Source organism: Oncorhynchus mykiss, chromosome 3, assembly GCF_013265735.2.
Source record: "Oncorhynchus mykiss isolate Arlee chromosome 3, USDA_OmykA_1.1, whole genome shotgun sequence".
NCBI classification, from domain to species: Eukaryota; Metazoa; Chordata; class Actinopteri; order Salmoniformes; family Salmonidae; genus Oncorhynchus; species Oncorhynchus mykiss.
Window position 1 is genome coordinate 52,827,339 of NC_048567.1, and position 19,345 is coordinate 52,846,683.

Below are 19,345 nucleotides of genomic sequence, written 5' to 3' on the forward strand. Positions count from 1 at the left end.
ATTATTTTTCCTAAATGTATAGTAAAGTAAAAGACTGTACTAATGAGTTTATGTTAATTAGGAACTTTCCCTGAGTAGAACATGAAACTAAAGCTTGGAAAATGTCTACAGTACTTTTGAAAATGTTTCCCTTTGAAAGTGTTAGTACATGTTGATTGAATGTTCTATTATATTGACATGTACAAATTCAATTATAATTCAATTGTAAAGTTAAACAAAAACACAACACAGTAACACTTCCTACTTTCACATGCTAAGATAGAAAGTTTCCATACGCTGAACTGTGACATTTCACAATTTCATGTGCTGTCTAGTTAGGACATTGGAAAACAACCAATAATCTAGACAATAATGACCTTAATAAAAATTGAATAAACATGAGACTGCTATACCCCACATACACATGATCACTGTTAGATTGTTAATAAATAGAAGTAGTTCAAGTACAAGAAGAATAACACAGCTTTATTAAAATTTTATTTGGCTACATTTATTCGAGCATGGTCATTTCCAAGAGAAATTAAAAATTCAATAATACTTCAGACATTTCAGGAATTTTTCATTATCAACAGTCCCTCTATCTTCATCTCTTTACCTGGATGAATAAAGTGGATTTTTATTGTCAAAAAATACAGTGTTTTCACAATATTGTATCAAAAGTTCCCCAAATTTAGAATTTCCAGTAGTTGAAAGGAAATAAAACATTGAGAACAAAATTTCAAATTTTAACAATGAATTTTTTTCCAAATACCATAGAATGCTCTCTATTTATAATTTGCTCCAATAGTCAATGACAGAATCCTTTACTAAAATATATCTATTTTTTGAGGAACTATAATACTGTACACTACAGTATGAAATAAATAAAATTAGGAAATATAAAATGAGTCACATAAATAAAATGGTAATTTTAAAATAAAAACGAAATGTAATTTATGCTTGGAAAAAAATCAACAAAAAGTAATACTGACAAAAGGTCATGAAAAAAAATACAGAAAATTGCACAAACATAAGTAAACTAACGAACTGCTGTCTCAATCTATGCTAATACTGACATAGGTAATTGGAAAACAAGGTGAAATATTTATTTAATACTGAAGCCAGAGCAAAGATAACACAAATCAACTCTGATTTACACTGTACAAGGATGGCACTTGCAGAAACGCACAGGTGAAAAGGTTTGCATATAAGGCTTTCTGTTGAGAAAATAAAACATACAAAGGCTCTGTCTTACGTACGGAGCCCTCCATATTTCATTGTTCCCTCCTTCATTCTGTCACTCCATTCCGGTCCAATTTAAGACTCACAACATATCAAATTCACACAGGTTTAAAGTTTCCTTCACATAAAGAAATTTGTGAGGCCCAAAATTGTGTGGTTAGTTTGCCTGGCAAAAAGGGTGGTAGAACCAAGGACATCACAGTAAGTGGTAGACAAAGTACAACACTGACGGACTGCTACCGAGTCTTCAAGCACGGTATAAATATACATAGGCTTTTTTTTTTTTCAAAAAAATGTTTTTGTAGTGATTAAAGGGGCAGAGTGCAATTTCCTAGTTTGGGGTATTAACACAATGAAACACAAGGGTTAAGAACATTATAGCACCACACAGCTTTTAGGCCTTATTTAACACTGTACATTAAAAACAGCTTCATTTCATTTTTAATTATAATGATAATCATTATTACTTCATTTTTTTTGTTGCATAATGTGGATTCTTAAACAATCCCACCCAGCTTGTCGTCACAACTCTGATGTTGGCAGTCACCACATTGCATGAGTCCATCATTATGAGCTTCTGAGAAGCTAAATGCAAGCGCTCGCGCTTGCTTGACTGAGCCACCGCAGTGCCTATCTGAAAACAAAGCAAGTTTCATGTTTGTTGGAAGAATGGAAAAAGGAAATGAAACAACCCAACATGACAAATATTTGCTGAAAGCTTTTTTTCAAATGACTGCAGTATTGACTTAATCTGCTTCTTCCTGGTCCGACTTGGTGTCTGTTTTCCCTTCTCTTGAACTCTCATCCATTGAATGCTCCGCATCTTTCCCCTCATCATTCCTCGCCGTGTCCATCCTGCTGTCATCCTCTTCCTCATCCTCTCCCTCCCTGAAAGTTCCCGTCTCTCGCCTGTCTGTCACCTTCTCATACGTCTCGTCCACTTCCCTCTCTCCTCGTCCTCCTCTCATCCCTCCTTCAGTGCCATCCCTCAGAATGGTGCCACCCCCATCCTCCGGCTGGTCCTCGGGGTCAGAGTAGCCCAGCGGCCCCAGACCCTGCAGGTAGGCCCTCCTCATCAGCAACTCTGTGGGTTCCAGGGGGCCCTTATCCCGGGCCTCCCTTTCAGCCGCCTCCCTTTCCTCTGCCTCCCTCTTGCAGTAGGAGTACCGGTGGTTCATGTGCTGGGAGTAGGAGCCTGAGTGAGAGAAGCGCTTGCCACACTTGTCGCATTGGTATGGCTTTTCACCCGAGTGCAGACGCGAGTGCTCGATGAGGTGGTGCTTATGTTTGAAGGCCTTCTTACAGATCGTGCACTGGTGTGGCCGCTTGCCTGCAGAGACACAGGAGACAGGGGAGAGAAAGTGTTACTACGGTGTTACTGCGGTCCCCTTCTCTAGAAACACAGAGCAGTACAAAAGGAAGATAAACGGTTATTCAGGAGAACAGACATACAGTAGACATGCAATGTTAGAGTGACTTTGATCTGACTTTGGCACAGAATGTATTGATCATGTTAAGTGCATCTTGAGTGTAAAAGCATTTATATCATATATCAGGATTTCTTCATTCCCTCCCATCATGGTGAAAATGATTAACACAAGAAAATAATGATAGGAATGAGTAATGTTGTGATTGTATAAATAAACTCAAGTACATTTCTCAAATACATTTCTGAAAACAAAACACAATAAAGTGTTGAAAGTAACCCGACATTTATGGTTGACCACCTAACCTTAGAGACATTTTCAGTTGCTGCTAGATAACACTGGGGGGAGGCAGGTGGAAATAAGAACCCAAACACTCTATGATGGGGTCGTCTGTGACTGCGGCGGGGCGAGTGAGCAGCGAGCTAAGCCAGTGAGCTCAGATGTTTAGAACACCAAGCAAGGTGAAACTGAAGCAGCCTGGCACCAGTGACAGAGTGTGTTGTCATGACATCATTGGTCCAGAATAAAATGACTAGGATTAGGCATCCTTCGCGTGATAGTGTGATGGTTATATTTGTAGGAGGAGTAACTTCACACCCCTTCGCTCCCCTTCCCTGCCCCGCCCCCGCACCATGCAGCTCCTCGCATTAAAGGTTTACTACAACTCAGTGGCGCTACCGGAAATATATTCCCTTCCATCTGACTTCTATTAGACAAGATGGGCCTCTCTAATGCCAGTTCAATCGGCCCATATAATAGCACCCTTCCAAAGCTCACATCCCACGCACACATGCACAAACACCTCCCATCCTACGAATGCCAAATACACATACAGTACACACATGCGAGCAGCCACGCAACGGAATGCACGCACACACACAGGCAATTCCTAGCCACAAATAGCCTTGGAATGTCTGCAACATCTTCCATAGTTGGCATTCTTGAAGTGCCCCACCCCCCACCCCCCTTCTCGCCCTCCCCACCACCCTCACAGTGTGGCAAAAAATAGACAAGACAGCGAATTCCTCATGGAGCATTCCTGCACAGAGTGACAGGAGGTGATGCAACCTGATGAAAGAGAGGAGTCCCCAGGAGGAGAGGTCACATCTTTGAAGATTATTTCAAAAAGAACCAGAAATGCCATACAGGCAAGCCTTCTATACGACCTGGCACTCTGTTAAATACCACCAGGGTCAAAGCAGTCATTCTTGTCCCTGTCACTGAAGGCACTGTGTATGTACTGTATGAACTTTAAAAAGACAGTCCCTCTTGAAGCGGCAAGTTTGTTTCCAAAATGGCCACTGGTCCTGTTAACTTCTGGAGAATGTCTGGAGCGATGAATGCAATGAAGCTTATGTCTACTTTACTGAACGTTTATGTAACCCCTGTCATATCAAAACATGTCACTATTACCCACCCCTGTCAAAAAGAAAGGAACATGTTAGGTCATGGATCTGAACACATTCAACATAAAAAAAAATATGTGAAAGACAAGAGAGAAAATAAGAACTGAGATGGGAGAAAAAGCTATGTGATCAAGAACGAGAAAAGATAATCAAAAAAGATAATCAAAAAAGATAGCTTTCAAAAGACACAAAACATGGAGGGGGTGGGCACAAAGGCGAAGAGGGGGGTGGGGTAAAAAAGAAGTGTCCAAATGTTATATACCTGTGTGCTCATATTTGTGTCTTAGGAGGGAACTGGTCTTCTGGAATGTTTTGTCGCACAAGTCACACGCGTACATACCACTTTCTGTCTTTTTAATCTTCTTCCGGGAGAGGAGCGATTCGTCTGTCAGGTCCTCCAAGCCTGACAGATAGTCCGCAGTGCCGTCCAGTAGCTCCCCCTATGAGATGAGAGGGGCAGATTTTTCAATTATTTGTAAGTAATCCACAACTGTCACCTAAACATAGACACCTTCTGCTCTGAGTTTGATCCCAAGTCTGGACAGGGCTTAGCCGTCGATCCGTGCAACCTGTGTAAGACCCTTCTTACTGGCCAGGAGAGGAGACATAAAAAGGGGAACATATGGGCTTTCTAATTCTGTGTTGTGGATTTTACGGGTGTAGTGGAAGTATTAACAAAACAGACAAAATACTATTTCACGGGAAAAAATGACATTATAAAAATGTAAAATCTAAATTATTTTACTTGTTTTGTGTTGAGTGTAAATATATCCATTATGCACTCATTTAAAAGGGCAAAATGTTTATTGCAAACCTCTTACTAAAAATGTACTTTAGTGAATGGATCTAAAACCACAAAAGGGCTTGCTTACCTGGAAACCTGGTTTCCGTTGGTACTTCCTCGACCTGTGTTGCATTTCAGCAAATGTGGCCGCCCCAGTTGCATAAGTGTAGGCCATGTGGGGCAGGAAGCTCATTGGATCCAGCCCTGGGTACGGCCTCAGGCCTGGGATGCTGGCCTGGGCCTGCATGAAGCTGTGCGGGGGGAACGCTCCATGTGGGGGCAGAGGTGTGTACATGTGACCCCCACCAAAGGGGTTGATGCCAAAGATGGGGCTGGCACTCTTTTCCATCTGGTGGCCGCTGTTCCCTCCGTTGTCTCTCCCTGAGCCCAGGAACTCTTTTTTGATGTGGGCCAAGTCCATGGGCTCAGTCCCCTGCTCCCGGTTGGATTGGTGGTGGTCACCATTGCGGTCTGAGACATAGCCGTTTGGTTTGGACCTCTTTTCTCCCAGTGAGATGCTGTTGCTCATCATGTGTTTTGGTAGAGAAAGGTCCAATGGTGCGTCCCCCCCATGGCCGTCCCCTTCAGAGGCCAGGCTGTTTGGAGTGTATGAGCTGCTCTGGGAGTTTTTAGAAGAAGTGGAGGAGAGATTGAGAGGAGATGATGTGCTGCTCCTAAGGTGGTCCAAGGTCTCTAGTGGTTTGTCACCCATCTGCCTGTTGGCTGTAAACTGGTTGGCCTTTAAATGTCTGTGAGAAGTGTCACGGTCACCGTTGGTGTTGCCGCCGTGTAAATCCGCGAGTGCCATAATGCGATCCACGTGTTGCGCCATGGACATCGGTGACCTGGCCAGGCCGTGGTGGTTGCGCTCCTCTGCACTGCTCCGGTCTGGCGGTGGCGACCGCTTCCTGGAGTTAGCATTACCGTTGTTGTGTTGTTGTTGTTGCTGCTGATTCTTCCACTGGGAGAACCACTCCTTGACAAACTCCTGTGGGAGGCCGACTGCGATGGAGATCTTCAGCAGCTCCTCTGAGTTGGGCTCCATGTTCATGGCGAAGTAGGCCTTGAGCACTGACACGTGGTCCTTGAAAGGGTTGATGGGGCTGGTGGCGCCCCTCTCTGACAGAGAGGATTGCAGAGCGGCCTGCTGCTCTGAGGGGAACACCCCCCTGCGGCTAGGAGGCACACCCTCACTGGGCTGGAGGTGGTTGATCTCCTCGTTCTTCTTACACAGATAGCGCTCGTGCTGGTGCAGTGGGATGGGCCCTGGGAAGTTCTCCTTGCAGAACTGGCAGGAGAAAGGCAGGAATGGAACCTGGTGGCTCTCGTGGTGCGACTTCTCCTCAGGATCCATCGAGTGGTTTAGCCTCTCCTTCTTGATGTCCATGTTGATCTGCCTCTTGGAGTCGTCGATCAGGCTCTTGGCCTCATTCACCTTCTCCAGAGTGTAGTCGATTATGCTTTTTGTGGGGCTGCCGTGGCCCACCACCTGGAAGCCAGCACGTGGGGAGGACAAAGCCAACTTCTGCTCCTCCATCTGGGCCCCCAGCTCCTTCATATAGGCCCTGAGCTTGGAGATCTCCTCCGGGTTCCCATCCATCTTCTGCCTGCACACAGTGTTGTCCACGATCTGGAGGACCTTCTGCACCTCGCTCAGGTTGTTCCCCAGGGAACCGTAGCCCAGCAGGGGCAGGTCCAAGCCCATCCCACTCAGGTGCTGCAGGGGACTCTGGGAGGAGCTGTGGATCCCCAGGGGGCTGCCTCCTCGGCCGGCTCCGTTCATATAGCCCCCTGGCCCTCCGACGCCATACTGGGAGGCCATCAGTAGCCTGTAGTCATTGAAGTCCATGGGCTCTGCCTTAATGTCCAGGTGGCTTTGCTGGTCTTGGGAGCCCATGGGGCGGCCATTCTCCAGCTTGTGGCGGAGCTGGGCCAGGGCGGGGCTTCCCGGAGAAGAGGCGGTGGAGTTAGGGGAGGAGCCAGCCTTGGTGTTACCTCCTCCATTACGTACTCGTCCGTTGACAGAGATCAGACCGATGCACTTCTTGCTGCTGATGTGGGAGCTGTAGGAGCCGGAGTGGGAGAAGCGCTTCTTGCAGTTGGAACACTCATATGGTTTCTCCCCTGTAAACGGGAAACAACAACATGTATTTCAAGTTACTCCATTTTGAATACTTGAATTTGGCTGGTAGTGAAATAGCTGAAGATTTCGTTCAGTGTGAAAATGAGAATTTCTATTTCTATTCAACTCTCATTTTCTTGAGCTATGGCCTCATCCATATGGCTGAATTAGTCAGTTATGAAACAGGTCTGAAACAGTGAGCTATTATAAAACAGAATGACTCATTTACTGACAGAGGCCAAAAAGGAACATTATCAATTTTAATTTTATGGCATAAGCCCTCTCAGTCATCAAGCTACAGTCACATTAATACATTTAAAAATGGTGGGTTAAAGCCAGCTTGACTCGGCTTAGTACCTACCGCTGTGAATTCGGAGATGCTCCTTCAAATGATGCTTGTATTTGAAGGCTTTTCCACACTCGGTGCATTTGAACTTTCGGTTGCCGGCCCCTTCATTCAGAAGCTGGGACTGTGGAGGAGATAGAAAAGGGTGGTGACGTGGTGTGTAAGAGTGGGACACTAGGGAAGATTTCAAGGTAGCTGGTCTTGAGAAGGAATGTAAATGAGTTCTTCATAGCTTCAATGGTAGGCTACTTTGCAACACAATAACACTCCCTCACACAAGTTAACTAGCCTATATCTAACATTTTTTTTTTTTTTTTTTTGGGGGGGGTTACATCCTAAATTGCGTAAACAAAATGATGAAGCACACAAGCAACTCTAATCGATTTCGAGAATACAGTGTGGGTTGAGTTTTTGTGTTCTGTTCAAAGGTAACTGTTTAGTGTAGGTGCATTTCCTGCATTTGAAATTCAAATGAGTGCAGATAACAAACAAAAACAATGTCTAGGGAGATGAAGCCCCCACAAAGAACTTAATGAGAATGATGTGGGAGGTGTACATTGTTACATTTTCAATACAAAAAAAAATCCCTTTTCGCTAATGCTTGCTGAGGAGTCTATGTACCGGTATGTGCGAAAGTGTGTGTGTGATTGTGTATGGAGTTAAGACATTCCTAAGGCAGGTGACATTTTAGGTTAGGGCATGTGATTAGGGTTAGCCTACTGAATGTGGCTTGAAGGGGACTACTTTTGTGAAAAAGCTATCCGGGAAATTGGGGCAATGAACGATGTGGAACCTGCCATCATAACCAAATGTGTGAACAATTAACCCACGATAAAAATGTGCTCTAGGCACACCGAAGATATGCAAAGTAGCACAATTCACACATTTACACCAATAGCACTCAGTATCACTCAAATCAAAATCCCTCCACAGTCCGGTGCACTAAGGTAACCCATAATGACCTTCCATAAGATCCTTTATGTAACTATTTTAACTGGAGAGGAAGTACAAAAATAAAGAAACACTTAGTCATTTGAGGATTATGATACTCCAGATCACTGGGGAAAAGACCATCTGCTCCAGTCTGGAGGGGGAAAGGGGGAGTCAGGTGAGGGGGTGGAGGCGGTAGAATGGGGGTGCTGCTTCACTGCTTTTGTCACATTGGGCTCAGGGCAAATTTGAGGTTTGAATCTGACATGCTTAATTCAGGAAATCTCATTATAATTACAGTATAATTGGAAAATTGAATGATTCCACTGCTTATTTGCATGGTCCGTTATGAGACAGTTGTAGACTCAGTTATAGGACAGAGAAAAGGTCTACACTTTTGGTTGTGCTTGTACTGATTCCCTGGTTGTACTTACACAATAGGTACATTTTAGATTCTACACTCAACGAAAGCACTTCTTATCGCTGTTTATTAAACCATAGGAAATTGTCCATATCTCTAGCACTATCTTTACGAGTGCTAATTTCTAATCAAATCTGTTCCAGTTCCAGCAACAGCTGATGCAAAAAGTCAGATGGCCTGAGGAAGGCAATATGCTAGCACATCCCACGCATGCCTCACTGTAGGCGGAAGCTTGGGGGAGCACAACAAAATGCAGCTGCGAACAAGCAGTGCGGGGTCTGATTTTTTAAAAGAACAAGAGCTCAAAAGTAACTTGTTGTAATATGAGAGGAGTAGAGGACGATAGGAAGAGGAAATTCGAATAATCATTCACTCAAGAGAATAGGATTCTCGATGCAGAAGACAAGTGCATGCAGTAACCACGAGGAAGCCATTAAAGCCCTTGCAATTAACAACAATCTTAGATGGGGGGAAAAAAGAGTGAAGGGCATTGAGCTCAAATGATACTGTGTTTCACACAGAGCACTGGCCGACCCACCAAACGACACAACCGAATGTGTGAAGGAGATCAGATGAGGAAAGAAAAGGGGATGAGAAGAGGGAGAAGAAAATGAGAAAATGATCATCCCCTGTCTGTCTGCCAGTCTTACCTGATCTCTCCCTGGCTTGTGCGTGGCCATATGCCTCTCCAGCTGTGTGCGGTGGGAGAAGGTCTCACTGCACAGGGGGCAGGGCACGCTCTCCTCGTTCTTCTCATGGCGGTACTTGATGTGCTCCTTGAGCGATGTCAGCCGCTTGTAGCCCCGGTCGCAGTAAGGGCAGGTCAACAGTTGGGCGAAAGCATCTGGAGTCCCAGGTGGCAGGTCTGTGTAGAAGAAAAAGGGAGGAAGAGGAGGGGGAGGGCTCATAAGGTCAGCTAATAGACACTGATGGGCAGCATGCCAAGGTTGTAAACGGAGGAAGTGTAGCAAGCTACATAATTATCTCTGCTTCACAAAGCCTCAGTCGCCAGCAGCTTACACTTAAACACACACTACCCATAAAAGTCACTCAGTAACACTATTGGGGACAAAGTCATAAAAGTGGTAGACCTATAATGCTATAATAGTCCTGGATTTACTGTAGGGCTATTTATTTTCTGGATTCTTACCGTTTTCGTTTTCATCTTGCCCAACGGCCTCGGGAGTTCCGAGTCGTGTCACTTCCTCTGGGGCTTCTGGGTAAATTATGGCAGTGTCTCCACGCTGCAGGTACTCAGCGATGCTGGCTGAGTGGCTGTCACTCTCCTCCAGTTTATTACGCTTAGTGAAGTACTCGTCAAGCCCCGACACCCCATCCATACCCTTCACTGTATAAGACGAGGAAGAGGAGGAGAAGGGCATGTAGAGAAGAAGAGAAATGGAGACAAATAAAAAATATTTGTCAGTCTCATTTGTCCTTCCTCCAACTTGAGAGATGTGCTGCAAAGCTACAGTATATTGGCCACACAGGAAACAGACTGGTCTCTAAATGTGATGAACTGAGGGAAGAAAGCACTAAGCCACTACTTAGAGGGGAGTATACATTTAAGTTACCGTTAATGCTGTCATGTAATGGCTTCTACAAAGAAAAATCAGAGACAATTCCATCATTAAGTGATGTTCACAACCCATCTTAAATGGTGGAGAAAAAAAGCTTTTAAACATTTGAACTTAAATATGTCCTAGTATAACGGGTAATTGGTTTAAGTTGCAATTAGATTGGCTGGGTTTACAGATCTCACTTAGAATTCTCTCTCTACATAATTTAAAGCAGAGATTTGATTATAAGTAAGATAATGTAGGGTTACATCTACTTAACAGTCAGTGTAGGCATAATGGTGTATCAGGTATCTAATGCATTCATCAGCTGATTTAACAAATCAGGGCAGTTACAGTCATGTGGCTACCTTTATGTCTTTGGATTATTACTGTTGGCTATTGGCTTGAGAGTTATACGCTGCTGTGTATATTTTTCGTTGAACTGTTAACAATATCCTTAAAACAAAGGACACCAAACTGTTGCCAAGAGGCCTGGATCCCTTGTAGTCACTCTAGGCAAGGTTTTGTTGATAAAACGCTCAATTGCAAAGACCTTGTGACTCACTGAAAGGACAAACTAGCATTTTATTTTCTGCTTGTAAACCAATTTGAAAGTACATGAACCAAACAAATGAGATTTAGGTCAAAACTCAATTTTGCAGCAAGATGTGATTTGCGCTGCACTCTCACTCAACCTAAAACTGCTTTGCTTTCCCCTGTTGCTTTGCTGCACATGGAGGGATATTATCTTGCATGGCTGTTGACTGTGTGTGTTTCCTATTAGGTATAAATCACCTGCTGCACGGGGATATTATAATCAAGTCTCTTCCTAGTGTCTTGCTGCTGAGGATTTAAAGCTGGAACGGGGAGTTTTAGTAAACATGGTGTTACAGTTAAGAGGGTGAGAGTGGAGCTCACCTGTACCATTTCCTACAGAGTGAAGAGAACCCTCTGGCCCCAAGGATTCATATTCCTCCTTCCTTTCATCTGTGAAGGAAAGGAGAAATGCGTTTAAAATCGGACAATCAACTGTGGCTAACACAGCTCTCAATAAACTCAACACTCGAGGCAAAGTCAACTGGAATGCGCATGCTACATGCTACCCTGACAATTCAGTTAACAAGTACCTCTTTCCATTCAGCCCCAGTTCATAATGTGAATGTATTTTCCAGATAATGAAGGACGAGCAGGCGAGGGGTGTACATATACTGTGCCTATTGTGTTTGTTTCTCCTGGCCCCAGTCATGTGACTCCTCAACAGGAGTCACAAGTATCATAAGCTTCCCTTCAAAAGAGGGATATACAACACCCCTGCCTGTAGCAATAGAGGATGGGGAAGAAAGCAAGAGCACAGTCTCCTTTTCTCCCCCCTCTCCCCTCTTCATTGCAGCAGGTTACTTTTCAAAACTTCCTTCCTCATGAGCAATGAGTGTCAAACAGGAACCTGATGCTGTGCTTTTTATAACAAAATAGTCTTGCTATGAGTCAAAGGAGTCACAAGGTACTGTGCACGATTTATATCATATATTTATAGTCGAATTACGCATTTTGTGGCCCACAAGAGTAAAAGGAAGGTTGAAGGTACAATGCATGGAAATCATCTGCTAGTTTTCCTTAATTAATTCATAAATAATGTAGATGAAAACTATTTTCTTTATCATAGTTCCAAGACTATGAATCCATGTAAATAAGAAGCGAGGTCTCACCCTTCTCCCTACCACTTAAGTTTCCCCCTGCACCACACAGATAAAATGGTGGTACTGTACGCTTCAGAAAACAACTGCAAAAATGCTGCCTTTTCTGATGGGGAAAGCATTGTTGCTTCCCTTCGCCTCAACTTTTGGTTCATTGGGAAGAGAATCATTGCCAGACTTTTTAGAATGAGTTTCATTCAGCCAACATGGGGCTTTTTGTGGGTTCCAGGCCTCAGAGTAAGGACAAAGGCATGTGAGTCACGCCCTGTGCCACTGTCGTAGAATTTAGACACTGTACTCAAGTGTCATTCTATTTTCAGTAGGCCCCTCCTTCACTACACTTACAGTACACTTGCACTGAATATGAAATCTCAAATATAAAATGGAGGCTCATTGTGTTTTCAGTAGTCTTTTTTTCCTAGAGAGGCAGAGGCAAGATGGCGGTTAAAGTAAATTAGCATTTCAGTTCTGTTTGTGGTAATTCTGTTTTGACCCTGCGCATTCTCGATGTGACTCAAACCTCCACAGTTCGAGACTGCTTCTTCTTTTCAGTACCGTGAAGTGACACCCGAGTCCTTTACATCTGTTGCCTGAGTGAAATTGATATGAAAAATATGTGAGTTGTCTATCTTTCGTCAGTTTACCTATAAATGTAAAATACCAGCTCAATGAAAATCATCCACCAGTTTAGCATGAGCTATAACAGACTGTAGCAGATGTGCTAATCTGGCATTGATTTCTTTTACAGCTTTCTCATGATGGCCATGATAATGATAACATCTATGCTCGCCGCATCAAGGCTCTTTTCATTTACATTTAGTTTTGGACCGCGTTCAAAATCCAAAACTTCTTCCTAGTACTTTCTATTTCCCAGTTCAGCGGGGCAGCGCGCCACCAAGTCATTACCAGAGACGGATAGCCGACGCCAGTCCGTTTTTTAAAACTGGGCGTCTTACATGAGTTCACTCTGCACTCTGTATCTGTCAGGTGGCACTAGAATGGTGGGCCTATTATGCATGTAAATTGCCATCATAAAGCTCCAAATTTAATTTAGGCCTGTTAATGAGTCCTGCTAAAGCCTGGCTCCCTCTTAACGATCCCGTTTGGCTCCTAATTAAAAGTATTTGTCTTTGAGGTCCTGGCAACACCGGTTGTCCTGTCACTGATGCAGATGAGTTGGAGGGGGAGGAGTGGATGGAGAAATATAAAGAGAGGGGGGGGGGGAAGAGATAGGGAGAGAGGGAGGAAAAGAGAGAAGGGGGGGGTTTGACAGGTTTCGCATGCGCTCCTTGTTCATTGTTGATAGCTCTGCCTGTACAATATAGCAATATGGGGGAGTTAGAGGCTGAGTTGGTCATGGCCCACTAAACTGAGTCTAATTATAACGAATTTTATATCAGGTTGTTTTCCTAAATATAAACAGGGTTAAAATTATGGGTCAACGAGAATGAAAGGTGGCGCTTCATATGTTAAACTGAAGTATTGTGATTGTGCTCTGCCGAGACCTTGAGTACATTGACCTTTTCGGAGTTGACTTTATTCCTATGAAAGTATGTGAAAATGAGGAGACAGATGACATGCTTTTACAGACCCAAGAGAAATAGAGAAGGAGAGAAAAGAGGGGAGGGAGAACATTGGGAGGACAGACGTGCTACAGGGTGTGAACAGCCATACAGCAATGAGTATGTGTGAGAGGGAGGGTGAGTTGGACACACCTCAGGGAGGGAGGGAGGTGGTTTTGCAGACGTGAGCCTGTGAAGCAGCTAAAGTGCTGACTGTGCTTCAGCAGCAACACGTCCCACTAGAGTAGAGCACCATGTCATACTCTACAATCTCCTGTCAACCTCACAGGGCCCCGAAAAATAGGAAAATAGACAGAGTATCGAATAGAGCCACTTCCCAGGCTCAAGCTATTTTAGCAGAAACTGAAAAAAGGTGAATAGGTATTGTATTATTATAAGATGTGTAATTGAATAACATCAGTGATATTATTTTAGTGTCTGTCGTTCTGGAGGTGTTGTGCTGATGTTGTTGTGCTGTGTAATTGATTTACAACAGTGAGGTGTGTTGCCTACTCACTGATTTACGCTCTACATTTATCTTGAGCAGATCACTCACCAGTCCCGTTGAGGTGTCCGTGCGGGTTGTCTGCCAGGCGCCAGGCGTGGTTGTGGCTCTGCCGCCCATCCCTGCCCTCTGACCCCTCCTCTGCTCCAGCCCTGTAGGACAGCAGGGCGTGGCCCACCCTGGGTGACGTCTCCAGGTTGGGCACGCCGGCCCCAATGGGGCTGCTACCCTCCTCCCCATTGGTTAGACCATTCTCCTCTGAGACTAGAGTCCTGTCATCCTCGTCTGTCTCGGAGCCCGTCTCCACCACATTCTCATAGTTCAGCACTGCAAAACACAAACAAAGAGACGCTGTTAGGTTTCTAAAACAACATCCAACTAACTTGGCTCTAGAGGTAAAGACTAAAGTAGTGGAGGCAAAAGCTGAAAGTCACATTCCTGCGTTGAATAGTTTGGGGAGCTTTTTATACATCCCAGACACTCTAGGGACCAAGTGGAAATGGACAGCTTGTAAATATTACATCCCTGAACTTTGATAAAATGTGGTTGATTTGATTCAGGCTGAACCCAAGGGCCTTCACGCCAACCTATAAATATGTCCACTTCGGTGTTGAAGAAAAATACTCTGAAAAAGGTGCATGAGAAAGGCAGGCATAGACCCAAAAGAGAAAAAGGGAGGGAGGGGGAATAACACAAAAAATGTAAAAGCCATGACATCATGGGAACTAGGCGCAGGAAAGGGGGCCCTCGGGGGTGGAAAATAGAACACAATTTTCAGGTTCATTTTGAGTTCTGTGTATGCCTAATAAAGCAATATTTCGCCAAGCTCTCATGCGCGTTATCTCTGGAGGCCGCTGCCAACTCCAGAAAGCGAGAGGGACGTGGCTAAAAAACGACGCGTTTTGAAGTCAATTGCTTGTTTGGGGATATTATTTGGTTCCCCTCGACAGTTTTTCAAACCCATAAACCTTTACATCCTAACGGCATACCATTCCCTCACTCGTCTCTTTTTTCACTCTTCCCCTTTGGGTACATCGAGATTAGGCTTTGCATATCTGTTCATAATATGATCTTTGTCTGACTGTATGGTTCGGCACTTGCCTCCCGGACAACTGCGCAACAGGTGCAAATTAAAAAGGGGAGCCACGGTGGGGTGGGCTGAAATCTGCTGACCTGGGCTGAATACCAAGAGCAGCAGAGGGGGGTGGAGGGCGTGGGACAAAACCCTCTTTAATAAAAGGTGTGACCACAAGGATTTAGGGGGAGTTCAGACAGGGTAATGCCCTCTCTGATCAAAAAAAAAAGAAAGAAAGAAAGAAAGAGAGAGAGAGAGAGAGACAGAGAGAAAGAAAAGGCTGAAAAGTGAGACGTGAAAACACGTTGTGTGGTCTAGGTATATGTTGGATATAATATGATTTCATTCAACGTCTTAACCTTGCGCTCGCTCTCACACACCCTCCCCTCTTTAGTCTCGCTAGACCAGCAACAATAGTGGTTTTGCCTTTTCGCTGAATGAAATATCTGACCCTTTTTAACTCTGAGCTAAGAGCAGTTTGGAACAGACCAGTGAAAAGACCAGCTAGCATCCTGTCCAGTTTATAGAAAGTGTGTTTTCTCTATCAAGACTTGCGTATGTTATTATGCCATAGAAAATATGTAGGCACATTTACTTTAGGAAATTATATTATTCAACTAATTTCTTCCAGGAAAAAGAGAGAGAAAGATACATGTCTCACAGTTATAGAATCACTCACCAACTGACAAAGATAAATGTTTTGGTGGAAAAACTGTTTGTTTGTTACTTTACTTATGTTGCTCAGATACTTGGCCAGTGTGTGGCTGTTTTGTATCTGTGTTGCGGTAGGCAGACGGAGAAAAGCCAGTGACCTCCCAAACAAAAGCAATTCATGAGACTGTTTGCCTCCCAGGTCACATGGGTCTAGTAGTGTGGCAGATGTCACAGAGGGCTGGACTAAAGCTACGGGCTGGGATCTTAGTTGCTCTGTGTCTCCAAATCAATAGTTCTGGTTGGAAATTACTTCAGACACAACACCTGTATGTACAATCTGTCATTAATCTAGATAGCAGTTAGCAAACTGTTTTTCAGTAGGTTTAGTCAGGATAAAGCGAGATATAACAACTCAGAGCCCGGAGAGTGAGTGCGCTTTGTCTCCAGTGACATCTTTGATGGAGCGCCACCCTTCGCTCTGTCTTGCCGCACCTCTATTGTGTGTGGAAGCACCGCCGTTCCGACCTGCTGATCTCATGGAGATCCATTGTCTCGGCCCGTCACCTCTCCACCGATCGATCCTTTGTGCTCATTCAAGGAGCCCGAGACAAAGCAGCGACAACGCTTGCTATTCTCCTCTGAACGCTCTCTCCCTCTCCCGCTCTCTCACTCTCTCTCTCTCTCTCTCTCTCTCTCTCTCTCCCTCTGCTGCTCTCTCTCACTGCTCAACTAAGGTCGTTCCACAAAGACATCAATCTTGACCCTCCCTAGCTGGTTTGGTCCTCTCCTCTGGTATATTTACTCCAAGCAGATTCTCAGTAAGAAGAATGACCTTTTTTATGTCACTAATGCCTCCAACTCTAGCCACAAGTTCCAGGCAGGTGGCTTTAAAAAGGTAGGCTATATTGATCACAGTATTTGTCTACAATGGTGCAGGTGGTGCAGGGTAGGAGTACACTTCCTTACTGAGAATCCCTTCTGAGTCTCTCCGAGGATGATGTAGAATGGTTGGTTTGTTGGTGGATTATCGCCATCCGATGCCCAACCCCTTCCACTGTATCTACTTTATATTCAAGAAAATCAATAGTTGGGGTTAGGAGGTGGAGCTTTCTTGCAGTGCAGAGCACCGTTCATATCAAATTATGACAGAATAATACTCTGTCTACATTAGATATTACAGTTAACCCCATCATCATTTGAATATAGAACAAATCCACTAAATCCTATGAAACAGACATTCCAGTAACGCAACCATTAGCTACAACAGCAACAAACAAAAAAAGATCTAACTGCCTTAGAATGAGCGTGCCCATTGAGGTGTGTAACTGCAACTAACAGGTGCATACCATACCTGCCACATATCATATGGATTCTGTAAAACAACGGAACCCACTCCACATCATCGCCTATCCCACAGTGCATCCCCAGGCTCTGCAGAGACCACACCTGCCCTCTCCTTGCATGAGGGAGGCTTCCTTCCACGTCGTCCATTTTAAACCGCCCCACAGTGGAACAGATTAATCAGACAGAGCCATTGCCTGCACGTATGCCATGAGGGGCTAGTATCCACACCCACACAGTCTCTTTCTCTCTCTCTCTCTCTCTTTCTTTCTCTGTGCGGCTCAATGAAAAAGCCAGTTCCATATTCAAACACACACACCATGGTGTTTGATATGATAATAAAAAACGACACAGGTTTCAGGTCTACTGCTTGCTCCAGGTGATCCTCTGCTGCGTCCTGTCTCTCTTGTCCGCCGCTACGACTGCCTGGGTAATGAGAGATGAGATGGAAGCTACCGGAGAAAAACCTCTCTCTCTGTTCTACCTCTCTCTCTTTTCTCTCTCTCTCGCTGCCTGTGAGTGGTGCAGATCACCTGAGCGAACAACTGGAGGGGGAGGGGGAGGTGAGTGAGTAGGTAAGGAAGCACTGCATGAATGCTGTGGAAATTAGGTCGCTGCCTAGCGGCTACAGACTGGAAGTGGTCCAACATCCATCTAATGATATGCATACACAGACAGGTAGGGGGATTTACACAGGGAGGTGGGGAATAAAGGTATACTAATGCATTATTTCCAAAAAGTTTTAGAAAGAAATAGCCCACAGCATGAATTATTTGCCATAATAGTACAAATACTCTGAGGGACATGAAACGAATCAACCAAAGAGTGTGTGTCAATATTTGTGTTGTTGTGTGGCCCTATATAACTGAATGTTTGTGTGTGTGTATATGTGCCTGTGCGTGTGTGCATGTGTGTGTGTATTCATGCACGTCTGGGGAGTGCCAGCCAGGAGAGAAGGGGTGGTTCCAGTAGCCTGCCTCTAATTGAATTAAACTCCCATTTATCTACGGGGTCCTGAGCAACAGGCTGGAAAAAAGGAGAGAGAAAAAAAGAGAGAGGGTGCAAGAGAAAGATCTCAGAGTTTTACTCAAGCGCCCAGACGGCCCACCCACCCCCCCCCCCCCCTCCTTTCCACCCTCTCTCCCTCCCTCCTTTCCACCCTCTCTCCCTCCCTCCCGTTACGGAGCCATCTGTGCCCTGCCTGCGCACATGTTACTCCTCTCGACAAATGTTCAAGACCCCCACCGGCCCCACACACTTACACACACACTTTTACACATACATGGCGTACAAACAAAAGGCCAACTAGGATCACTTTGGATAGCCGACACACAAGACTGGAGGAAGTTAAAGATAGAAAAACCCTCAAAATGGTTCCTTCACATGGTGGCTGAAGACAAGCCAAAGCCTTCAGAAACAAAGGCCAAAATAGACAGAAGTGTGATGTCCTCACACTGCAAGGATTAAGTGAAATACAAAGGACTGACTAACCTGATGCTCAACCCATATGATAAAGGACCTTAGAACAGGTGAAAGAAGAGGCCCTGAGAGGAAAAAGGGGGGTGAGAGAGATTGATAATTCTGTAGAGTCATAAACTTGCTAGATTATTTTTCTTTTTGGAGTTAATACGGGTCAATTAATATGCAAATCTAGGAGCAGATGCTCGGCAGCTAGCCACCTCCTGTGTGATTCTGGCTTGTCCATCACTAGCGGTTAGCATTTTTACAAAACAACACACACACGCCACAGAGGCTGTTCACAAAACTAACAACGCTACGAGTTACGAACCTGAACTGAAACTAGTGCCCTTCTGCCACATAAAGACAGCCACACTGTTCATACTCTTTATTACATTGGCTTTTTGAGCCATTCCTCTCAATGTGGCTATGTTCTGTGATATAATAAACTGCCAAAATAACTGTGTAGATCAATTTAGGCTTTTCATTTTCTCTGTGATGTTGACCTGAATTCACTTAACTAAATGGATTTTGCTCTTGGCTGCAGGTTAGCCATCGATTTTACACTAATTCAATTTTCTGTACGACGACGAGGTGCTCCATATTTTGCATTGATTTCAGCGGAAAATCAAACCCAATAGGATAAATGATCCTCGATTTGAGTACATCTGTATATTAAAGTGAACCTGGACTCTATCTATCTAGATTTTGCCTTGCTACTTGTACCGAGGCCAATTGTGATTTTCACCTTTGTAGACTGTGTGGTGCAGATGGCCACAGAAGGGGCCATTAGGACATTAGGAGGGTTTTAAACCACGTTCCACAATCAGGAAGACAGGT

At 44.5% G+C, this 19,345-nt stretch overlaps 1 protein-coding gene across 5 annotated transcripts in view; it reads right to left on the reverse strand.

Annotated features, from left to right (window-relative positions):
* Positions 1–444: 444 nt before the first annotated feature.
* Positions 445–19,345, reverse strand: part of zeb2a (zinc finger E-box binding homeobox 2a) — a 47,988-nt gene continuing 29,087 nt past the window's right edge. For 2 of the 5 annotated variants that reach the window (XM_021597320.2, XM_021597321.2), the window contains exons 3-10: positions 14,029–14,304; positions 11,135–11,203; positions 9,808–10,005; positions 9,308–9,522; positions 7,322–7,430; positions 4,927–6,962; positions 4,317–4,494; positions 445–2,551 (exon numbers count right to left, since the gene is read on the reverse strand). In XM_021597320.2, the coding sequence (XP_021452995.1) occupies positions 1,968–2,551; positions 4,317–4,494; positions 4,927–6,962; positions 7,322–7,430; positions 9,308–9,522; positions 9,808–10,005; positions 11,135–11,203; positions 14,029–14,304 (3,665 nt within the window). In that variant the 3' untranslated portion in view covers positions 445–1,967. Of the gene's footprint in view, positions 2,552–4,316; positions 4,495–4,926; positions 6,963–7,321; positions 7,431–9,307; positions 9,523–9,807; positions 10,006–11,134; positions 11,204–14,028; positions 14,305–17,057; positions 17,077–19,345 lie in introns of those variants that run through there. The other 3 variants (XM_021597323.2, XM_021597322.2, XM_036974563.1) reach the window with 3 other exon arrangements.